General features: G+C 42.1%; 1 protein-coding gene across 1 annotated transcript in view; it reads left to right on the forward strand.

Annotated features, from left to right (window-relative positions):
- The window catches only part of LOC115812188 (band 4.1-like protein 3), a 29,397-nt gene extending 15,561 nt beyond the window's left edge, over window positions 1–13,836 (forward strand). The window contains exons 13-27 of the mRNA XM_030774673.1: window positions 499–686; window positions 1,352–1,927; window positions 2,963–3,016; window positions 3,268–3,306; window positions 3,999–4,064; window positions 4,761–4,949; window positions 5,580–5,636; window positions 6,362–7,168; window positions 8,147–8,254; window positions 8,830–8,964; window positions 10,754–10,846; window positions 10,971–11,069; window positions 11,299–11,379; window positions 12,111–12,226; window positions 13,769–13,836. Coding sequence (XP_030630533.1) covers window positions 499–686; window positions 1,352–1,927; window positions 2,963–3,016; window positions 3,268–3,306; window positions 3,999–4,064; window positions 4,761–4,949; window positions 5,580–5,636; window positions 6,362–7,168; window positions 8,147–8,254; window positions 8,830–8,964; window positions 10,754–10,846; window positions 10,971–11,069; window positions 11,299–11,379; window positions 12,111–12,221 — 2,603 coding nt within the window. The 3' untranslated portion in view covers window positions 12,222–12,226; window positions 13,769–13,836. The remainder of the gene's footprint in view (window positions 1–498; window positions 687–1,351; window positions 1,928–2,962; window positions 3,017–3,267; window positions 3,307–3,998; window positions 4,065–4,760; window positions 4,950–5,579; window positions 5,637–6,361; window positions 7,169–8,146; window positions 8,255–8,829; window positions 8,965–10,753; window positions 10,847–10,970; window positions 11,070–11,298; window positions 11,380–12,110; window positions 12,227–13,768) is intronic.
- Window positions 13,837–22,659: the final 8,823 nt, after the last annotated feature.

A 22,659-nucleotide genomic window follows, 5' to 3' on the forward strand; every position in this document is an offset into this window, starting at 1 on the left:
TAATTTTGTTTGCTCTCTCATTTTGATGATCCGACACTTTGTGTGAAATTGCTTTGCTTTGCTTTGTGGCAGCAGGGTTGGAAATGAGAAGCCCGTCCTTTAGGGAGGATGAGTTAGCTTTTATAGCTTTTAAAAAGAACTTTTCAAATAACATAAAACTACAAATGGTAACTCCGCAACCTCTGTGTCTTGTAAACGAGACTTGAAACAGGAGACTGTTTTGTCATAATAGATACTTCTCGCTTTGCTCTCTGTGTTATTGTTAAGTGCCTTTTGTTCTCCAAATAGTTTCCCTTTGCTGTGACTGGTTTCATGATGACTATTAAATATTTGTTGTACATGGGAAAGCTACTTGCGTACTACACCTCCTCAGAACAGAGATTGCATATTCTTTTAATTAAAAAATTTTAAAAAATGACAGCTTTTTTTCTGTGGAACATTCGGTTGAATGTTCATATACAACATGTTCATTGCTAAAAGTTTCCCCTCTTTTTTCAGCCCCCGTCTCTGCCAACCACGAAAACCTCATGAAGGACCCTAAACCCGACGGAACCGCCAAAGTCACAGGTGACCTCATCACCACGGTAACACCGGAGATAAAAGCAGAGGAGGAAAAAGCGGCGGAGGAAGAGAAGACCGTCGGCACAGAGTCATCTGAACCCGCACCCTCTACTCCTGTCTCCAAGGTAACCCATCAATGTGGCTACTCCCCCGTGCTCTCTGCATCAGAAGCAAATAACAGTAATCAATAAACCGCTGACGAGGGTCAAACACGTACATTAATGTTCCCTTTAATTGCTCAGTCTGTGGTAATTCCAGGTTTCTGATAGACAGCTTGTTTTGTGTAGAGAGCAGTGGCACTGGGGTCAAGAGTAGGTCTTAATTACTTTATAATGACTGATGGTGAAGGATTGCAATTGTGTTTTGCAGTTATGAATACGTTAGATGGGTCCATACTCTTACTCAGTACTGATGATATCAGTATGTGTTTCCCTTGGAAAGTCAAATACTGTATGGTCATATTTAAAGCGCGGTTGCGTGTCAACCTTAAAACCTGGATACTTGCTTCATATCTATACACTCTACTTGTGTTTATATTAGCAGCAGAAAAAAACGGCAGGAGCATAATTTGTGAAGTTGTTTTCAAAGTTTTGGTCTTCAGTTCTCAGTATAAAGTAGATTTTATTGCTTCTTTCATTTGAATGACTTATTAAACTAATTAGCCTTTCTTTTTTTGCCCATCTTTCGACCCTGTATCATGCTCTTGTACGTGTGCATCTCCTCACGTTTTATCTCCACCTCAACATTTGCACTCCTCTTTGCCCCCCTCTGCTCCCTTTCACCTCCTCAGTGCCCCCCCTGTCTTTACTCATCTGATCCCCTCGGCTCTGAGCTTTCCCTTCCCTCCTCCCCCGTCTCCTCCACCAAAGTGCGGAGAAGGCGCAGGGAGAGCACCCGTAAACGCGCCGCCTCCGTCAGCCCGGCTAAAACCACTGCGGGCTGCCGTCAGAGGCAGGCCCGCGCCGACCGTAAGGCCGCCCTGCTAGAGGAGCAGGCTCTGCTTCTGTCCGCCCGTAAGCAGAGGCTGGACCAGAACCGAGCCAAAGGCGGCACGCTTTTCTCCTTCTCTCTGCACCTCCCCGACCTCTCCTCCCTCCTGGACGACGACGGCTACCTGTCTTTCCCCGACCTGTCCGAGCTCCACTTCCTCCCGGAGAGCCTCCAGCACTTCCTGCCCATCAAATCGCCCTCACTCATCCCCTGTTTTCTTTTCATCTTCTTCTTCCTCCTCTCCACCTCTTTTTCCGTTCCCTACGCTCTCACCCTATCCTTTCCCCTGGCCCTGTGTCTTTGCTACCTGGAGCCAAAGGCAGCTTCACTGAGTGCCACGCTAGTCCAGGGTTTCCATGACAGTTCTGAGGAAGAGGTGTGTGTCGCACGACAGAACCTACCTGGAGCGGCGCCGCGTCCGCCCGTTCATTTTCTCTCATTTGTTTTCGTTGTCGTCCCGCGGAGCTGGAGAGCGTTGTCTCTGGGTCTCCGCTGAGTCACCTCACTCATTGTGCTGTGTCTGCGCCATTTCAAGTGCACTTAAATACACACTCGACCATGTTGCACTGATGCAGGGTTGGACACAAAATAAGTACAACACACTTTTCGTGTTTGTGTGAAAAAATTGTTTATCTTACCAGAGAGACACTTGAATAATGTCAACATTTTCCCAAATTTGCTGAAACCGAACATTGTGTCAAACCCTCAACAGTTGAATTGCCTGACATGTTCAAATGCGTTGTCTGTGAGTCACAGCTCAACTTCCATCTGTTTGTGGTGTGTAAGACATTATCAGGAACTGCCTGTTGCAGATTTTCTGTTACTGTCATGTCATTCGGTGTTGTTCAAAGGCTCAGCCTAACAATGCAGAAGAACTCCATCTTCCCTACCATCGTCATCACGGTGTAAACTGATGATACAGAGGGCTCAGAGAGAAAGCAGGTGAATTATAGTCAGAGCACTGTTAAGTCATTAAGTTGCTTTATCATATCCGTCATATCAGACAGCGCAGCAGTACTCAGTTGTGTGCATTTTCACGAGTGATGAACACCTTCAGTTTTTCCAGTGAGTAATGAGAATGCATCGCGTAATGTACTTTATTTACAGAGGTGTCTACAAGGTGCCGTTCTTTTGTACTTGGACGTGACCATAGCAAGACCGTAGCTTCCCCTTAGACAGAATACAAAACTAAAGTTGTTTCTGATACAGGACTTTTCACTCTCATGAACTCTCTGTGTGTACCACTGCTTTAAAGGAACCTCTTCATCACCCTCATTACACCTCCATCTGTATTTGTCATTAAGTGTCATTTGAATGAAGTATACTTGAGGTCAGTATATTTGGCCAGATTTTGACTGAATGGGTTTTCTCTGTTCTTGCATTCCATTGGAAAATTCTGTAACTGAAACAGACAGACAGCGAGCAGACAGACTTTGCCTATGATGACGAGACAACAGCAACTGAGGTTTGTGCATTGTTCAGTCGTAAGAACTTACAGGTTGATCTCATGATCCTACTGACAACAGAGCACAAAGAAAAAGAAAAAAAAACATCCATAAATACATAAAGGAACTTTCAGTCCACTGTTACACACTACTGATTTTTTTTCTGTTTGGTTGTGTAAGACAATTACAGGGATGTGAGATACTATCTTATGGCATGTTGTGAATAATATCCAATTTCCTCTCCTTGCTTAACTGGATTTACGACATTCAGTCAGAGCAGGAGGATGATGAGTCTGATCTGAGAACACAGGTACTGTGGGTTTCTGTGGCAACCTTGTTTGCTCCATTATGCTGTCAGAAATCATTCTGACAGCATCGTGACACATAAGCTATTGTGATGGAACGAGTTCTCCTGAGACCAGTGCTTCGTGTATGCTGTCATAGTGCAACAGTGATTCATCTTTTTTTTTTTTTTCTTTTGTTGTGGCCATGTACAATGATGTGTCCCATGTATATATGGCTGTAACTGCTTGGCTTTGACTTCAAATGATATTCAGTTTCATTTAATGCCTAGAATCGTCTTAAACTGTTTTAAGGTCCAGTGCACTCTTATCATGAATAGCATGTATTTGCTTTCCTTAAAACTGAAGAAAAAATGAAGTGACAGTTTATATGAAATGTTGAGATTCCTGCGGTAGACTATACTGCGTTTGGATGACTCTTACTAAACACACTTTATTTCCTAATGGGATCTTGAGCTGAACTGAGCTGGTTTTGAAACTGAATAACGGAAGTTTCTGTCAAACATACCAGTTGTTTCATTTCATCCATTTCAGTGGAATCGTGGAGCAATTTTTCACTTATGAGTCAGTGAAGTGGATTTTCCCTTCTTTTGTTATCTTACTGCTCACAATGGACAGCATTTCCAACTTCTGCCTGTTGGGGGGGGGGGGGGGGGGCAGAACACAAATGACACAAAAAGATGTTCTTTTCTGTTCCCAGGGCAGTTTCATAAAGCGAATAAAGGGAGAGAATGTCTTTGTCAAACACAGTAACCTCATGTTAGAGGTTTGTTAAGTACCCAAAGCATGCTTAGAAAAAAAAATTAACATTCACCTGTTTGAATGTGGCGAATTAGAGTAAGATGCATGAGAGGAAATCACGTGATGCAGAATGTTAATGGCCAGTATACACAGATGGTCTTGTCCATATGTGAACCTTACTGGTTCTACAATATACTTTTAATATGATCCGATATGAGGAGTTTGGAGGTGTCTTGAAATCACTGGAGATGTTGTGTAGAATTGAGTAACTGCAGAGTAACCATAACACTTGTGAACACTCATTGTGTGTGTTGTCTGGGTTGGCTCTAAATCTAACAGGACTTGGGAATGTTGCACAAAACTCATATTGAATGTTTTTGTTTGATTTTTAGTGTTGGACAAGACTCTTAGTTGAGTTATATTATTTAATTCTCCTTTTGTATGGATGTGTCTTCTGAAATTCATGGGGGTTTTGTGTGAGAAAAGCAGTGGTATTCATAATCAGGACTTTATGTTGTCAAAGCATGTGGTTCTGAATTTACTGGTCTGCCTTAACATTTACATGATTTCATACCTTCACCAATTTCACCAATTTATTCATTTACTCTGGTTATCAGTTCAGCATGCCTGTGCTATAAGCTTCAAACTGTACACCACTCTAAACACAAACCTGTATGTCCCGCCTCCTCCTGCCCTTCCTGTTCTGTGATTGCTCGGTCAGGAGACTGACACCACTGAACAGCTGGTTAAGCATCAGACCAACATAAGTGAGTTGAAGAGGTCATTTCTGGAGACATGCCCCAATACCTCAGGTCTGACAGAATGGGACAGGAGGTTGTCATCTTCCCCTGTGCGTTCCCCCCGGCTATATGACACGCCCATGGTCGAACTTCTTGTGCCCTTACAGCACGTAAGCAGTGCTAGGAGTTGGGTGCTTGGCATGTGTTGCATTGGCCATTTTTGCATGTACACCTCCATTTTCATGGCATGTCATAATGACCTTTGAGCCGTCCGTTGTGGAGTTCTGGAGTCTTTTAATATTTAAATGTTCCATATGTTTGAAACTTGAATTCTAGAATACTTGCATAGCTGCTCGATTTTAACAGTTGATGGTAGAGGATCTCACATCACAACAGAATCTGTGACAGTTATTCTCTATGTAGTGACTGTGTTTGTCACTAACATTTGAATTTAACTCAGCTGAGATTTAAATTTCACTGTAGCAGTAACAGTGTGTGCAGTTTGGACTTATTATTATCTATTTTCTGGATAAAACTTTTTGTTTGTTTGTTTGTTTGTTTGTTTGTTTTAATTACTTACTCTTCCAAGAGTTTAAGTGTGCATGGTGTATTTAACACTCATGGGTTTTGACCTCTTTCTTATCATAACTTGAATCCTCTAACAGTTTTAATGTTCCCAAATAGAGTGTAATCACTGAGAGATCCAATGGTCTGTAGGAACCACGCTTGCTATAATTAACCGTCATCAGAGTTATAATTAACATGATCATATGCCAATGATATTGTCTTTTTCACTGTAGACAACAGAAGATGCCAAAGCAGATTCTCAGGACAAGCAGCAAGCTGATGCTACTGAGGTAGGGAGCCAGATTATTACAAATGAATATTGTTTTTAGTTCTGCTTATCTTGTCACATTAATATACTGTCAGAAGAGAGACCGTCCTTTATAAGCCTGTATGACCCTCAGATCAATGAGATAAACATTACTTCCCTTTTTGAAGTGCTCAATTAAATTCTTAAGTGTATTTGTCATGTCAACTGACAAGGACTAAAGAGTCATGTCGCTGGGAATTCATTAAGAACTGAAATGTTTTTTAAGGAGTGGACAAGTTGTTTTGTCAGCTTATCAACTGGCCATACATGTTATATAGTATACATGTTAAGATCTGTAGCAGGACCAGTATATATCCTACCACACATTTATAGCCATAAACCGTTGAGTGAATTGTCACTCAAAGTCAGTGAAGATCCTTTTACAAAGTGAGCCTGAAATTAATGTTCATTCAACATTATAGAGATGGGACATTTTTCATATCTTACTTGCGTGCTACATCATCTTGGAAATCTTTTTTTTTTCCTTTTTTTTTTGGATTGTGTTGTCCAGAAATGACCCTAAACATTTTAAGCAATTTGCTAACCTTGGTTATATCTTACATATAGGACAGGTTGGTGGTTAGTAAAGTCCTTTTCGAGGTATCAGATCAGAAAATCCCAGTGAGTAACACAGTGGAGAAGATTAAAATTTCCACTGACCAAGAAAAAGATCTCAAATGTTTACCATCTGTAACTGACAAACAAAAGGTCAGCCGTAACCATGCAGCAGAAGAAGAGTACAAGAGATTTGTATCACTTCCAACAACGGAGATAGTTCATGCATCATCATCATCAGAGATGGCCAGCAGGACAACGCAGAGCTGGAGTGAACAGCGTCAGCATGTGACTCAGGATACTCCGGATAGTTCTCCAGAGTCAACAAAAGTGTCCATCAAAGCAGGAGGACATGATGTCATAGAGTCTACAAATCATAACCTAGAAAGAGCTGACACTAAGCAGAATGTATCTGAATATGAGAGAAGATATTTCACTATGAGGAAGAATGAGGTTCCTGCTGTGTCAAGAGAAGACATTGACCTCAACGCAGAGGCAGATAACATGTCTCTGGAAGACACTGACTACATCAGAGAAATCTTTATCGCAGCCCCAGCTCATGTCGCTCCCTGCTCAGGCTCTGTCTCTGGCCGAAAAGACGAGGACACTGGCTCCACCGTCACAAAAACAGCTCGGCAAGAGGATTACCATGACCACAGCGAGACTCTAATCGCATCAAGACTGAAAATTATTGATGACATTGGGGAGATTTTTACAGCCGGTTGTGTGACAAAGAAACAAACTGATTACAAGAGAGAGACTGTCTCTACCTTTGTTGTGGAGAAGCCTGTGTGTAACACCGTGCCAAGGGCTGAGGGAATGGGGGAACGAACGCTAATGCGGCGAGACAAGGCTCAGAGTTCAGCTCGCTTCCAGAAAGAGGCGGGTGCAGAGCCGCTGCAGTCTAGCATAGTCTCTGCTCACTACATCACCAAAACATCACCGATCTTCAAAGTGAGGGTACGACACACCTGGTATCCACCTGTCCCTGTGTCTGCTGCTCTGACCTCACCCGTGACCTCCCCTCAGACCACACCCACTGCCTAACAGGAGAATAAAATAGTTTCTTACTTTGGCCTGGGAGCACTAACCACATCTGAAACTGCTTTGGCCAAATCCTGAATCGTGGTGTCGTGCAGTTAATAAAGCTGTACCTCCTTTTGTCCACCTTTTAGTCCAATTTATCCCCACTCTGTTGATAGCGTTGGATTGTGCTTAAATCTAAGCCACCGTCTTGACCGCCCTCAGACACGCATAATTCTTAAAACTTTCATAACCTCTGTTGGATATCTGGCTTTTTCAGCTGTACGTTGCTAAACTTTGCTAACACAGGCAATTATCAGTGATACTGTGCTAAAGCTACGACTTTGTTGTGTGTTTAACTTAGTTGATGAGTCTGCTAAGGATGAGTGTATCCATTTGTTAATCTGGACTTCAAATATAGGAGTCCATACCAAAGCTTTGAGTACTGCTAATGCTCCAGTTTCTTTTCCAAAGTGAACTCAAGTATCTCAGATCCACAAAGAATTTAGACAGAGGTAAACAAAGTCTTCTTAGATCATGGGTTAGAGTCTAGAACTTAATATCGGCTAAGCTGCTTAGAGAAGCTGAAGCATGTAGTTCATGGTTCGTTGAAAGTGCAGTTTTTTGGTGTTTGTCGTCAGTGAGCCCTACTATCTTATCTAGCATGCCTTACAAGGTTCATCCTTGTGGGTTGATGTCATTCTTTTTATTCAGTGAGCACCAGAGGGAGAAATGCACCAGTGTTATTTTGGCGGTTACCAAACCGGATATTCCAAGAAGCTCAGACAGTTGACAGTATTGCCTCGTTTTTTTTCTTTTAATTTATTTTAATGATTGTGCCATTTACTTTTCTTTTTTTTTCATCTCATGCTCGTTGTGACTGTCTCTTGCTCTGTCTGTGTCTCTGTGTGTCAGTCTAAACTTTCCTACACTGAGGCGTACCCTCAGCAGGGCGCTGTGGTGTTTTTAGCGCATACCAGCCTAGAGGAGGGTGTCTCCACTCAGGCTCATATTGTCCTCCAGGTGCTTCATCTGTCAAAACTAATCTCTCGTCACAAATGTGATCCAGTGGCATTTTTACCTCAGTGTGCGTGTATGCAGAGGCACTAAGCATGAAACACTCAATAATGTGCAAAAAGCCAAGCCACATCTCAAAACCATGCAAACATTACCCCTGTTATGCATGTTAAACGAATGATGAAAATGTATGTTTATGGTAGTAGTACATAAAGGGTTTTTTGTTATCACAAAAACTAACTCTAGTATTATTAACTAGTATTATTCTTTTTTTTTTAATCCATCTTGTAATCCCCCCCCATAATCTACACATTGAAAGTGGGTGCCAGTATCTTTTTGCAATGCTGTCACTAACTGAATAATTAGTTTTCTCTCAGTTTAAACAGTCAACAAGCAGATATCAGATTACATTCAAAAATATTAAATTCCACTCCTGTGTGCAAAGAGCAATTAAATGATATTGACCCAAGACTAAACAACTGATATCACAAATCACTCTTAGACGTATACACTGAATGCACTGATGTTCATCTGTCATTGATGAGACCACAGTGATGTAAAGTGCTGTTTGTCTCTCACAGAGCTCAGATGAGCTGAAGGAGACCCACGGGGAGGCTGCAGCTGCGGAAAAGGTGTTGATGACTGAGGGAGACACGGAGGCAATGAAGGAGGAGCTACCACCTCCTTATGAGGAACAGACGCATTTTGGAGCTATGGTGAATATCCAGCCATTGGAAGTTACAGCAGAAATTCAGAGCGAGGAGAGCAGTGCTGGGAGTACACCTCCTTCTGCTCCCTTGGGTGTAGTAGTGAATGAGCAGAATATAGCAAATGCTCAGGGGTTGGAAATAGAAGATTTTGAACGTAATGCCCAAGCAGATACTCCTCAAGACATTCTTAATGCAGATATTGAAAATGGTTTTGCAGAGCAGGAGCAAACTGCTGAATATGTAAGGGTTGAGGGCTCTGAGGAGGCCTCTCCCTCATTTACTGCTGGAGAGGATCAGGTGACTACGTCAGAACAAGGCTTTGATCAGAGTATTGTAGTATCAGCAAATGCTGGTGAAGCTCAAACTACAGACACGGAACAAGTTCAGAGCACCACCGAAAAAGATGAGGAAGGCGAAGCAGAAAAAAGAACGTTCCCCTCTGAGATGAGAGAGGAGAAGACGGAAGAGAGGCACCTCGGCGCTGTTGTAACTGAAAGCCGTGAGCAGCCTGGTCCTGAGGAAGAGCATACGTCAGAGAAGACAGACACAGAAACACAAGAAGAAGCTATCAGAGCCCCAGCAATTCATCATCTACCAGTCCAGTGCAGTGTTGACGAACGAAAGGACTCAGTCCCAACACAAGACAAGATGTCAAATCTAACAGAGGAGACCACTGTAGCAAAACATACACTGAAAATCTCCGTAACCCCCGTCAAAGAGGATGCCCTTTCACGTTCCCAGGTGGAGCCAGTGGTTGGAGGATGCCATCGGGTAAGGTTTGCTGAGGAGCTGGAGACAACATATGAAGATGAAGAGAGAGAGTACGATGACGCAAGTTCCAAATTGCAAGAATCGGAGGACAACACTGACATGCCACCTCCTGATGTTCACTTATCTGAAGCTGAGGAGCAAGAGGTTTTGGAAAAGGAGAACACCGCAGAATCAGGTGATGAGGTTTTGGAGAAGGAGAACACCGGAGAATCAGGTGACGCCTCAGAATCTGCTCCCTCTGCTGGTCAAAGCTCAGAAGAACAAGAACCTTCAGACCAGAGTCACATCTCAATAAAGAAACAAGAGAATGAAGACCCAGAGAAAGCAGAGGAGAACAAACAAGATGCCAGCCCCCTCTCTTCAAACACTGTTAGCCCTGCCGCTAAGCCTCTCCCTGAGGTAATCAAGCACAGTCGGTGTGCCGGGACAATTAACCTCACCCCTTTCCACTCACGTCTGGCACAACCTCTGACTAATCCTGGACTCAGAAGGGGATCTCTGTCTTTTCTGACTCTGTTTGACGTGTGATGCAATCAGAGGAAATTTTGACTGATAGCCAAAAATTTTCTCTCCCAACATGGAATTCTGCATGTGCACACAAGTGATTATATCCCACTGCATGAACGGTTATGGATTCAGATCCACTCGAATTTAAAAACGTTATCAGTATCTTGGGTTGGCAATGCATATTTCACTGTTATCCAAATGGAGATTTGCTTCCCACATAGTTATACCTTTTTTTTCTTGTTGGGATTTCTCATGCATGTTAAAATCTGCATGATTCAAACACTTTTACTTCCTTGTAGGTTCATATCACAACTGCTGTTATTTGTGTTCTTTAACATTTGGATATGGTTGACAGTAAAAAAAAATATATATAAGCAATATATTGGGGGGAAAAAAGCGGGCTGATTTAAACCTGAAGACACAAACCTGTTTTGTCAGAATCTCAGGTTAATCTCAGTAACCTTCAGATGTGGATGGTCTTAGTCCATTCTCATTTCTGTACTGTTCCCACATCTAGCCATCTCCAGAGAACAGCGTGCAGGAAACGATTGCCAAAGAGGTTCCGGTGGTCCAGACGGAGACAAAGACCATCACATACGAGTCCGCTGAGGTACAGGGACATTATATATGCATTTTGAATGATGCTACTGTGTATTGAAACTACGAGAACTGTTTGTTAATCTGTGTTTTGGACGTGCGGGTCTCCTCCCCTTTTGCGTGGGTGTGTGTGACAGGTTGATGAGAACAATGACACTGATCCAGGGATTCTCATGAGTGCACAGACCATCACCTCAGAAAACAACAGTACTACCACCACAACACACATCACAAAGGTCTGATCTTCAGACAGTTCTGTATAATACTTCTACGTTACTTAATATGTTCTATATGATAGTTAATATGCGCAATGGGGATATAAGTCTTTTAAGGAATATTTATGTTAGAACTTTTGATGCTAATTTCTGTGAAATGAAACTGGACTGAAAGTGAGAGTGAGAAATGTTGGAACTTTACACCCGTCGAATCAGCAGTATTTTGCTAAAAAGACCCTTTTCCCCACAGACGGTGAAAGGTGGCATCTCAGAGACGCGAATCGAGAAGAGGATCGTAATCACGGGAGATACAGACATTGACCATGACCAGGTACAGAGCATTCTTCTCATCTTCTCAAACCCAAACTCAAACCCAAAAAAACCCTTCACACACAGAACCAGAAAGGAAGAAGAAGGCTTCACCTTTTTACACAAGTTGACAAAGGTTTGATTTAACCATTGTTTCTCAGCCTTACTGTGTGATTTTTGATACACAAGATGATGGACAGAAAACCCTCTACTATTTTTTTCCCTGTACTTTCTTTTCACATGTAACTTGTGAATTAAAGTGTCTGTTGGGAAGAACATTTTGTTTTTTTAAAGGTTTGGAGCTCTAAAAGCTCAAGCTTTAAGCCTTTTTTGTTTGTCTTGGGGAGAAATTCTCCCCCTCAAAGCGTGGGTACCACATCTTCAAATATTGAATGCTTTGTTTTAAGTAGTCGTTCGATGAAAAAAACAGTAACAGTAACAGAAAGTTTAAAAACTTTTTGAAAGTAAAATGATATGTGATGCATTTTAATAGTTTTCAGACCAATGGCCAGTTTTGTTCTATAAGGTTTGGACTAACTCGGCAGTATTAAATGAATTAAAAAGAACATGAAAACAACTGCTGCTCTAATGCTTGAAGCTAAACGTCAAATCAACCGTTGTGAAACGTCTGTAGCTTTGATACATTTATTGAAACGCAACATGGACGTCCCTAATTCTGATCATCCTCTTCCTCCGTCCTCTTTGTCTCTCTCTGGTCATCATGCGGGGGTGGGGGGGTTTGCTCTGAGCTAGGCTCTTGCCCAAGCTATTAAAGAAGTTAAAGAGCAGCATCCCGACATGTCGGTCACCAAAGTAGTGGTCCATAAAGAGACAGAGATCTCGCCCAGCGAGAGCAGCCAATGACACAGGTAAGATTCTCTCCGGTGTGCTTTACCTGGGAGAATTCGGTCCGCAACTTGCGGACTCAGCACGCGGCATTAGCTCTCACTTGGTCGTTGCTGTACGTTTACTGATTCCAGTCATTGTGTTTCACCGCTATCAGCAATACTAACCTGTGGTGCTAGTTTTGCTGGGGTACCTTGCTAAAGCTGCAGCTGCTCTACTGACCCCGCAACTTTAAGCCTCTGCCAAATTTCTCTCTCTTATGGCTCCCCCTGCTGGGGATATGATTGTATGTTATTTAGGCTGCTTCAGCTGACTTGCAGACTTTTTAGCTTTGCGTCAGTCATCACAGCCTACGGTGACAGACAAAGCTTTGGTCTGAGCCAAGGCCTCATGAGTTGTTAATTTCTACTCAACAGATGCTCTGCAGATCTGCTCAATTCATCAGACACTTTCTAATGAGCCATGTGTAGCACTCTGCTTTAGTCACGATCACAGTCTGTCTCATCTGTGTGATAGAGCGAATGATCAATGAGGCAGTAAAATTAATTACACAGATGGAAAACTCTGCCCTCACCGGTATTGACTACCACTTTAAAAATTATTGACTGTTGTCTCTCAGAGCTGTTGCGATCGGCTAAGTAAACTAGCTGAATAAGACTGGGGACATTCTTCATACAGAATATCTAATATATGATATATGTTCAGACACTGGTTTGTGTGATAGTCAGAGGAAGTGTTTTCTTCTCCTCGACAAGGCACAGGAGCGAGATAGCATTTGTGTATGGTCATGTATTTCACGCATGTGAATGGCTCTCAAGTGTGTGATCGTTAAGCAGACCTTTTTCATGAACCTGCACCTGCAGGATGGACTGACCCTCTCTTTCATAATTATTTTCTTTTCATCTCATTGTTTTGGCTACTAACAACATATTTTCATGATATCCTCATTTCTTGTATAAACATGAAAATATGAAATTTGTGAATGCTTTTTTTGTTTGTGTCAGTGAATGAATGTCATATAAATGAACCCAGTGTGCTTTGGATTGAAGTAACTCATTATGATCCCTCTATGAAAGCATGGGCCTGGTTTCATCATAACGCACAACCACATTGTAAAATCATGCTGATGTGATGTTTTAATCTCCTTTTTATTTATTATTATACAACCACCTTTCTTAGCAGTTAAGAAATGGGTTTTGGCGTGAAGTGAAGCTTGTGTGATGTGCCAGTGATTGTGTATATTATTGATATATTTGCTGACAGAGTCAGTAACTCTGAATTACAAATAGACATGTGTTCTGTGCCATCCTGAGATGTGTCCCATTGTGGGATGTGCGCTTGTTGCACAAAGATTTGATGCTAACTTTTACTGAGACCTTTAATGTTTATTCCAGAATGACCTCTCATAACATTGTCACAAATATGCATGAAATCACACGGATAACATCTCTCTGACATCTTACGTAGGCTTTGTGAAATGAAAACACAAACATATCCATGTTTGCTCCAAAGTTGAAAGAACAGGCATGTTTTGTAATCTCCCCTTTTTCTGTCTTTGCATTTAGGAGTAACACCTGACCTCGTAAAGAAAAGTTTCACTTCCTCACCTGCAAGAAATCAAACACAAGTTCTGATGTTTGACCTGTGACCTTCAACGCCAGCAGCAGTCCAGTGGGTTGTTCTGCAGTGCTGCAGGGACAGATATGCACTAATGCCTCACCCCAAACTCCGCCCAGAAACTAACCACCCAGCCAATCCAGTCAACCTGATACTGCAAAACGCACAGCAAACAAGAAATTGAGCATTTTTTTGAAAATAGTTGAACCGGGGTTCCATTTATACAGCCTGTCCGTTATGGGGAAAATATGATGACAGATGACAGAAACTGCCTTATGGAATTTGTGATTTAAAGAAGAAAAAAATAATGAGATGCTTAATTTATGTAACCTCAATGTATTTTTAAGATGGCACTCCAAAGCAAATAGTGTGTTTACACAGGAACTTAAACATGTGAACCCAAACAGCATTTAACCACACGGTTGTCACGGCAACCACATCGCTAGTCAACTATCACATGTCTCCAGTATTCCGTTGATTTATCACCTTCACAGAAGAAGTGCAACTTTCTTTCATGTCATTGTTTTGAAGTCCTGTACATAAATATACATGCTTGTTAGGTTACAGAAATAGTAAATATCTCTATCAGAATTTGTTTGAATCTATAATCTTATAGTGTCTTTGTGGTTATGATTTTCACAATTGCCCCCCCCCCCCTCTCTCTCTCTCTCTCTCTCTCTTTCTCTTTCTCTTTCTCTCTCTCTCTGTCTCTCTCTCCCCCACACACACGCACACCAAATGATTTAGCATTATATGTGAGGAAGTAAACAATATTTATATATTTCTTGGAATAATATGCCATCTTTTGAAGGGCTGTTTTAATATTTAATGACCTGCTAAGCTGTACTATTATCTGACGGAATCCTCTCATCTCTCCTGTCATTCCCCGGAATGGGACACAGCTGCCTGCCCTGGCATGTTGGCTTCCAGACCTCACCTAGAGGAACCACATGACCTTTGACTTTGGACTTTAGAGGCCAGAGGTCACATAGTGCACCTCCCTCCTACCTTCTGTTCCTGTGGTTTTACAGAGTTTGAATCCTTCTCTCATGTAGACTGCCCACAGTTGACTGGGCTTGTCCATTTCTCATTCAGCATTTCAACAACACAGAGCCTAAACAACTGATGCAACTGATTTGTGTTTTTATTTTTGAAATAAAAATGTAATTAACTAATTGATGCTGGCTATGTCTCTTCTATTTCACTATAAATACTGGTTTGGTTAGTGAGATTATCTTCATTGTGAATGAATGCTGACAGTTGTGTCAAATTTGTCCAAGGCAGAAGATTTTTAGTGTGAATGTTAGTGTGGACCTTGCAGAATCTTCAGTTGCAGTTCTGTTTATTGACCACTAGATGGTGCCTTGTCTCTTGTTTTCCTCCTTTTTTTTTACTTTTCAGTGATAAGTCTGGTAGATGTAAGCACACAGCTTGCACTTTGTGAAGTTTCAGAAAACATGCTTAATTTGTAAAAAAAATTTCAGTAAACACATTGCATTTTGAAGTACTGAAGACGGCGGTTATCCAGCATATTGCAAACCAGGCTATGGTATTATAACACGAGCGCATATACTGCCTCATGTTATACAAAAGTGGTTTCAGTCAGTGTCAACTTAGAGTTGATCAAAGTAAACCCAAGAGTCACACAGATGCGCTTCTCAGTCGGAGAGTTATGTTGGAGAAGGCTGGGTTCCAGTACAGTACACATGAGGTCCATCTATTCTTAACATTTAACAGAGGAAGGGTTAGATCTCCTGTAATTTGGGCTAAGATGGCAGTATGGAAAACTGACGTCAGTGTCTGATGGGAAAGGCGGGCTTTACTGCACTGGTGGCTCTGGAGATGCCCAGAGATCTGTTTTCTGCATTCTCTGGCCAGCAGCCCTCAATATCCTGCCCTGTGAGTGACATACACACACACTCTGTGTTTAGTATTAAAGGACATTTCGTTTTGTATGTGTGTATAAGTGTTTGTTCTTCTTTCAGTGTGTGAATATTACTGGGGGGCGGTGTTTTGGGGTTTTTTTTGTTGTTGTTTTATGTTTTTGGTGTGTATGCATGTGTCTATGTATTTTCTTTTTGTGCATCTCAATGTGTGTATTTGTGTGCATTATGTGTGCATATGTGGTGTATGTGTGTGTCAGTGTGCAAGGAGCAGCCGGTTTCCATTAACAGTCACTGGTTCCCCCCTGTGCCAGACCACAAACCTCCTGTCTCCACACTGCCTCCACCCAGCAGCACCACAGGCTTCCCAGAAAAGAGCAGCATCTAATTAAACACTTTAATTACATTCATCACTACACTTCAGTACCATGCTTAGAGAGAGAAACAGAGAAGGACAGGGACTCGGGTGATAGGAGCGACTAAAGAAATTGGAGTGGAAGAGAGAAGGAGAAAGACACTCGTTCGTCGTGCGTTGTGGAGAAGTAAGAGCGACTGGATGTGAATGAATGAGGATTATGGTTAACAGAAGGACAGGAAGAAAGAAATAAAGGACACAATAAAAAAAAAAGAAAGAAACAAAGAGACAGGAGGGGTCTTAAGGTAATTGATAGAGTGTGCAGGAGATTCACAGATAGTTCATTTCAGATCCATCAGTTAAAATTTTGTAGCACACTGTACAAAGCCATCATCATGTGTCGCCCTCAGAACTCAAGAGACCAGGCTGTTCACTCACACACCCTCTTCATCAGACATGCATACCATATCTGTTATAACATGTTTATAAGCATTATCACAGTTTCACTCAGATTCAGTGGAGCTGGAGCAGTGTAAACTAAGGTTTAAAGAGAACATATTCCTTATAGTGATGTGAGACCTCTTGTGGGTGCAGAGAAGACATTTGGATGTACTGAACTATATTTCAACACGCTAAAAAAAAATATCATTTTTCCACCTGTGCTTCAATAGGACTCTAAACACGCTTGCAGCCTGGCTAACTGTAGCTCTTTCTCTAGTGCTTCCCAGCTAACACATTTTTTCGGAACTTTTTTCTTTGATTTACCAGCGAATAGCCAAACCTTTTCTCCTCTCTTGCAAAAAAGTTCAAATATATCAAGGTCGTTTAATTTGCCTCGGTGTCAAAGCTTTTGGATTGGCAGCTGTTTCATTTGGTCTGCTATCAGGCTCTGTGGCTGTGTCACAAAGACTGCATTCACACGCACACACACACACAGACTGAGAAAGAGAGAGAGAGAGAGAGAGAGAGAGAGGGAAGAGATAAGATGTGATTGAAAATGGGGGTCTGGAAAGAAAACACTCTGGCCTTAGTTTAATAACACATTAAAGAGCTGTCTGTGGTCTCAGATGATGATGCGTGCTGGGGTCAGACCTCCACCGTTGGGGTTGCCTCATCTCCTCTCCTCTCTCTTCCTCTAGGACCACAGAGAAACATGTTTATTAAATGTGACCCCAAAGAGCAGCAGAGACAAGCTGGGCCTTTATGAAGAGTCTTTATAGAGCTGCGTGTCACTGACCTCCAGCTCTTCACAGGGCTTAAAGAGCGTGCTTGTACTGAGCCACCTACACACACACACACACACACACACACGTAGAGAGCAGGGTTATCAGGCCATCTCTCCAAGCCTCAGAGACGACAGCGAACCAGAGCGAGACAGTTAATAAGCTGCCATGGTTTCACCACCTCTCTCGCTCATTCAGTCTTTAAAGGATACAAGAGCAGTCTTTGAGTATTTGTTCACTGAGCTTAGTGAGACCTTTATTTTCCCAGTACGTTATTATTCATTCAAATTCAGATACAGAATTAAAGCCAGAGGAGCCTCCACTAAATGTGTCACAGTTTTGATTACGCATTAAAATCTATGAAGACAAGGTGAGAGAAGGTCTTTGTTGTCAAAAGGCACAGGTTCATGTCTGTCCTTGACTAGCTCCTCCAAACGCATACGTACAGAGGTGTCCGTCGCTGCCATCCTTCCCAGAGATCATGTGTGACCTCTCAGGTTTCTGCTTAATTAAAGTCATCAGCTGTTTGTTCCCTGGGATCTGTAAATTAGTCCGATTCAGTTCAGTGGGTGACTCTAAGAACATGACAAGTCAGAATGTGCAATGCTAAGGTACTCAGGATCATTTCACAAGTGCTTGGTTTGTGTTCAGTTGTAATAACTTAATGTTCATTGTTTGTGTAATGTTGTTATCCGTCTTTGTTTTCTATCCAGGAATGCTTACTGTCTGCACAACTGCAAAGCAGTATTAAAAAAAAAAATATTCATGGGTATACCAGCTCCCTGAAGACAAAATTGATTTACTGCTCCTGAACATACAAAATGACTCTAATTACATTAAAGCTGGTTCTGGGAAGAGTCTCTCTCATCTCCCCAGCACATCATAGCTTTAATCAGCTCCAGACACAACTTAAAACGGGAACAGATATTACCCTCTCCTCTGCTCTCTGCTCCCCTGCCTTCCTCTGTCTTTCTGAAGTTTGTTTACTGGAACTAAAGCATTGGCTCTTTTCTAAAGCTGTAAGGGAGGGGACAGACACAGAGTCACCATCATATAATCTTATGAGTTATTCTGGACAAATTGGGTCAATGACAACACAACATACCCCCCCCCCCCCACACACACACACACACACACAAAATTGTCATAAACCCATAAAATTGTTATACAAACATTGTTATACAAAGTTTTTTTGCTTGCACAAGCTTATTACAGAGAATGGAGTGCCTGAACAGACGTAAAAAAAAAAAAAAAATCTAATTATGATTTGTAGTCCATGGAAACATTCTGAACAATAGGTCCTGTGATGCGGGTTTTCTCCGCGTTTGACTGTTTGTCTGTGGGCAACTCTCGGATTCCTTAACTCAACCCTCTGCCCTTCCCAACACTGGCGGGGCTGGCAGCTGTTCGGATATCAATTAAAATAGTATTGTTTCTTTATTCAGAGATTTAGGGAGTGTCTTTTATTTGGGTGTTAAATTTGAGGAGGGTCCTAGCTGTGTTCCTCCTGCTGTGTGTAAATAAATGATAAAGCATATCTTTTCTCTCTTTTTCAACACTCCAACTGTTTCTGGGCTCTTTCCCGTGACTCCTGCCCCTTTGCCTGTTTGTTTCTGACTGTCAGAAGCTCCTTCTGAAGAATTTATGAGAGTTTAATGAGTTTCACCTCCGCCATCCTTAGAACTCTATCCCTTTCTCCACATGAGCCCGCGGAATGTGAAACTTATTTATGTTACAGTCAGTGTGATTAACACTGACCATTACACGCATTTTAATTAGAGCACAATCATAATAAATAAAAAAAAAGGGGGACCTAGATGTTTTGTTAATGTCGTAAGTACCGCATGAATTGTCACAAACATCTGAAATAAACATTCAGAGACACACATGCTGTGGCAGCATGAGGAAGAGGCATGGGTTTTTGAAAGAACAAAAGGCTTTGATCAATGCGATGAGCTGAAAAGACTGGCTTTATGGAGCACTGTTTATCACTATGAGAAAGGCAGTATGAACAGATTAAGCTTTTATAAAACATGACAACTGCAGTAGTCGATTTTTTTCCTCAAGTGGAGGTGGAGTTTTGCTGAGATTTTTTACTTTAAACCATTTTTTATTTGCTTGTCCATAGCATCCACGGGATCATAATTTTCAGTTAAGTGACTTAGAAGAGGCAGTCAAAGAAGGAAAGTTTGTATGTAATCTACTATCAAATGAAAGAGAAGGGGAGGGCAGGAGGGAGGGAATGAGAGCATGTCTGTGTGTGTGTGTGTGTGTGTGTGTGTGTGTGTGTGTGTGTGTGTGACTGTGTGTGTGAGACCTGCTAAAGGTGAGGAGAGCTTTGTGTGGGTCAGCGATAAATCACTATTTCTGCTGCTGACAGACGCACAGGAAACACTTCACATCAAAAGCACAGGACCCTATGTTTGCTTGTGTGTGTGTGTTTGTGTATGTGTGTGTGTGTGTAAGAGAAAGAGAGCAAGGTGGGAGTTTGTATAACCATATGTGTGTGTGTGTGTCTGTGTGTGTAAGAGAGGGAGAGAGAGAGAGAGAGAGAGAGAGAGAGAGATTTTACGATAAAGAAAGAGAATGAACGTTCTCCTGCTCCGGTTTGGGCCAAAGCTAATATTTTTCCTTCCCTCATTTGGATCATCCATCAGTGGGCACCGCGGCGCTGTCCTCTAGCTGGTTATACATTAACATAAAATAAATTTTGATGGTGCTTAGCTTTGTCACCTCCGTTGGCCTACCTTATCATCAAACACACGTCGGCTCCCCTGGAATGCACTCAGATCTGTCAGAGGACAGTCTATTTAACAGGAAGTGTCGAGAGGATTCTCTTTTGTTCAATCCATCACTTTAACCTTTTTGTTTATCCAGTCAAACTTTTCTTCCATCCAACACACCCATTTATGAGAGCCAAAAAAAGTCCCTGCAAGTGTGGGGGTTTTTTTTTTTCCTCCATCACCATCAAAACAGATTAGACTTGGTGCTTTGATGGGAGACATTTGTAAGGCACCGTATCATTCCACTGGATAGGTTGACTGGTGTGCAGAAGGCGCGGGGTGAGTTTTAGTAGAGAAGGCTGTGTGGAAACACACACAGGCTGCTGGAGAGATCAGAGACAGTGGAGGAATGTCTGAGACTGTTATTTTTTTCAGGGTGTTTGTGATCTCCACTTTTTTTCCCTGGCTTCAAACAGACATTAAAGACACCTAATGGTGCCTTTGGTGTAATGAAATAGCTGGAAAAGTGATTTAAAAAAAAAAAAATTCTACCTCACATGACTTTTAATTATGTGCAGTTTGTGGAAAAGAGTAGTAATATAATTTAGCAGAATGCTAGCGCTCAGACGTAGCATTAAAAGCTCTCCCTAATGTGAACTGGGATCAAGACAATTGCATGTATCAGTTAGCACAGACCATGATATCTCCAGTATAAAAGGAATATCTAAACTCTGTCTAATTCTTCTTCCTGCCAAAGGAATACTGATGACTCAATAACTGTAGTGCAATAATGGCAGTGACAATGCTGACTTGCATATTAATAGATCTAAAGAGCATTCTGTTTGTCTGCTAACCACGGAGAATGATTAGAGAATGAGCAGCTAATCGTTTTTGCCCTATTGGACAGTCAGTTAAGGGTGAGTGGAAGTGACACATAACCAGTGATGACTCTGTGGGCCAAGATGATTCTGTGAGTCTGTGTTGCTGTGATTAGGGGTTGGTGTATTTTCGAAAAGAGAAACATGGATTTCTTTTCAAACAAATTGGGGAAGTCTTTTCTCAGGTTCATTGGTTATAGGCCCTCTGATTACTTGCACCTGCACCAATTGCCTCATGTTAATCAAGAATGTAATTAGAAACTTAGAATTAGAATTAGAATTAGAAGCCAAAGCCTGTCAATGTATAAAATAAAATGTAATTTTGACATAAGAAAGAAATAAGTGATGATTTGCATGGTGATAAGTGTAGTAAGATTAGTTAGGGTAACACATAAACACTAAAGCCTCAGTAAATGTGTCACAGTGGAAGGGGATGACTGGACACCATTCATTAGAACAAATTCATCCATGAGACATTTTTTCTACACTGTATAATCATCTAACACAAACTGAACAAATAAATTAGCAAGATAAATACTTGCCTATGACTTTGATACCCCATTCTCCAGACGACCCAGTTCTAAAATTATTCATTCTCTGCCCAGTATCATTTGCTATATCAGTAAATATATCTCATATTCACAGTATTTGAAACTTTACCCTAAAAGGAAAAAAAAAACTCCTAAGAACTCCAAAAGTCTCAGAGTGCAGCCAACTGAACTAAATTAAAGAGCAGACTCAAATCAACTGCATTCCTCTACAGTAGAGGGGGCAGAGGGACTGTCTGACGCTCCTGTAATTTTCCGGATTGGTTCCTTTGATTCTTGGCTTCTCCCTAATCATCTCCCTGCAGTGACACTGAACGTGACCCCCGGGGGGAGGGGGGGGGGGTGTCCGGGTGAGAGTTTGGATGGGTGGTTAGATGAGTGGGGGCGGACACATGTGGTTGTAAGCTGCGTTCAAGGGCGCGCCACATGTGTCAGGACCGCTATCAGGAAACGTGATAGCCAGTGTTCTCCTACCCCTGGCCCGCCTCACAGGAATGCAGACATGATGAGGTGGAGCTCTCGCCGAGAGAGAGAGAGAGAGAGAGAGAAACAGAGAGAGAGAGAGAGAGAGAGAGAGAGTGTTAGAACAAAGGTGAAGGAGAAAAAAAAATATATTGGCACTACTGGGTGTTGGAGGTGTAAGTTCTCCTGTGACCCGGGCAGAGAGTTTCTGGGTTAAGTCTTCAGTTTTGGGGTGCTCATATTTCAGTTTCATGAATATAATGTTACAGTAACAGGAAGTTTTAGCTGTAATATGAGTCTCTACATCCCGCAGCAATTCTGACTCAACAAGTTTGTAGAACAACAGTGCCACTCTGATAGGACTTCCCATGTCAGTGTTCGGAGAGGACCCTCTGAGTAATGTCTCAGTGTCTGTTCTCCCGCTTCTTCGTTCTCTCTCTCTCTCTCTCTCTCTCTCTCTCTCTTTCTCATACACAAACACTCTGTCTTCCTCTCTCTCTCACCCCCTCTGTGACTTTCGAAATGTGATTTCCACTGGGCATGAGCTGCCTGCCAGGAGAGTGACACCAGGAGATAAACAGTGTCATAGTTGGCCTCCCCCAGGCCCTGCTGGGTATTGGCGAGACTGTTGTCTACAGCACAGACAGTTTCCCACTCACACCATCTGGCCCAGTTTACTCTACCTACATGAGCGAGACAGACAGAGGGATGGAGAGAGAGAAGGGTGTGACTGATAGGTCTACTCTGCTGGAGACAGGTCCAGTGTG

Source organism: Chanos chanos, chromosome 5, assembly GCF_902362185.1.
Source record: "Chanos chanos chromosome 5, fChaCha1.1, whole genome shotgun sequence".
In the NCBI taxonomy this organism is placed as follows: domain Eukaryota; kingdom Metazoa; phylum Chordata; class Actinopteri; order Gonorynchiformes; family Chanidae; genus Chanos; species Chanos chanos.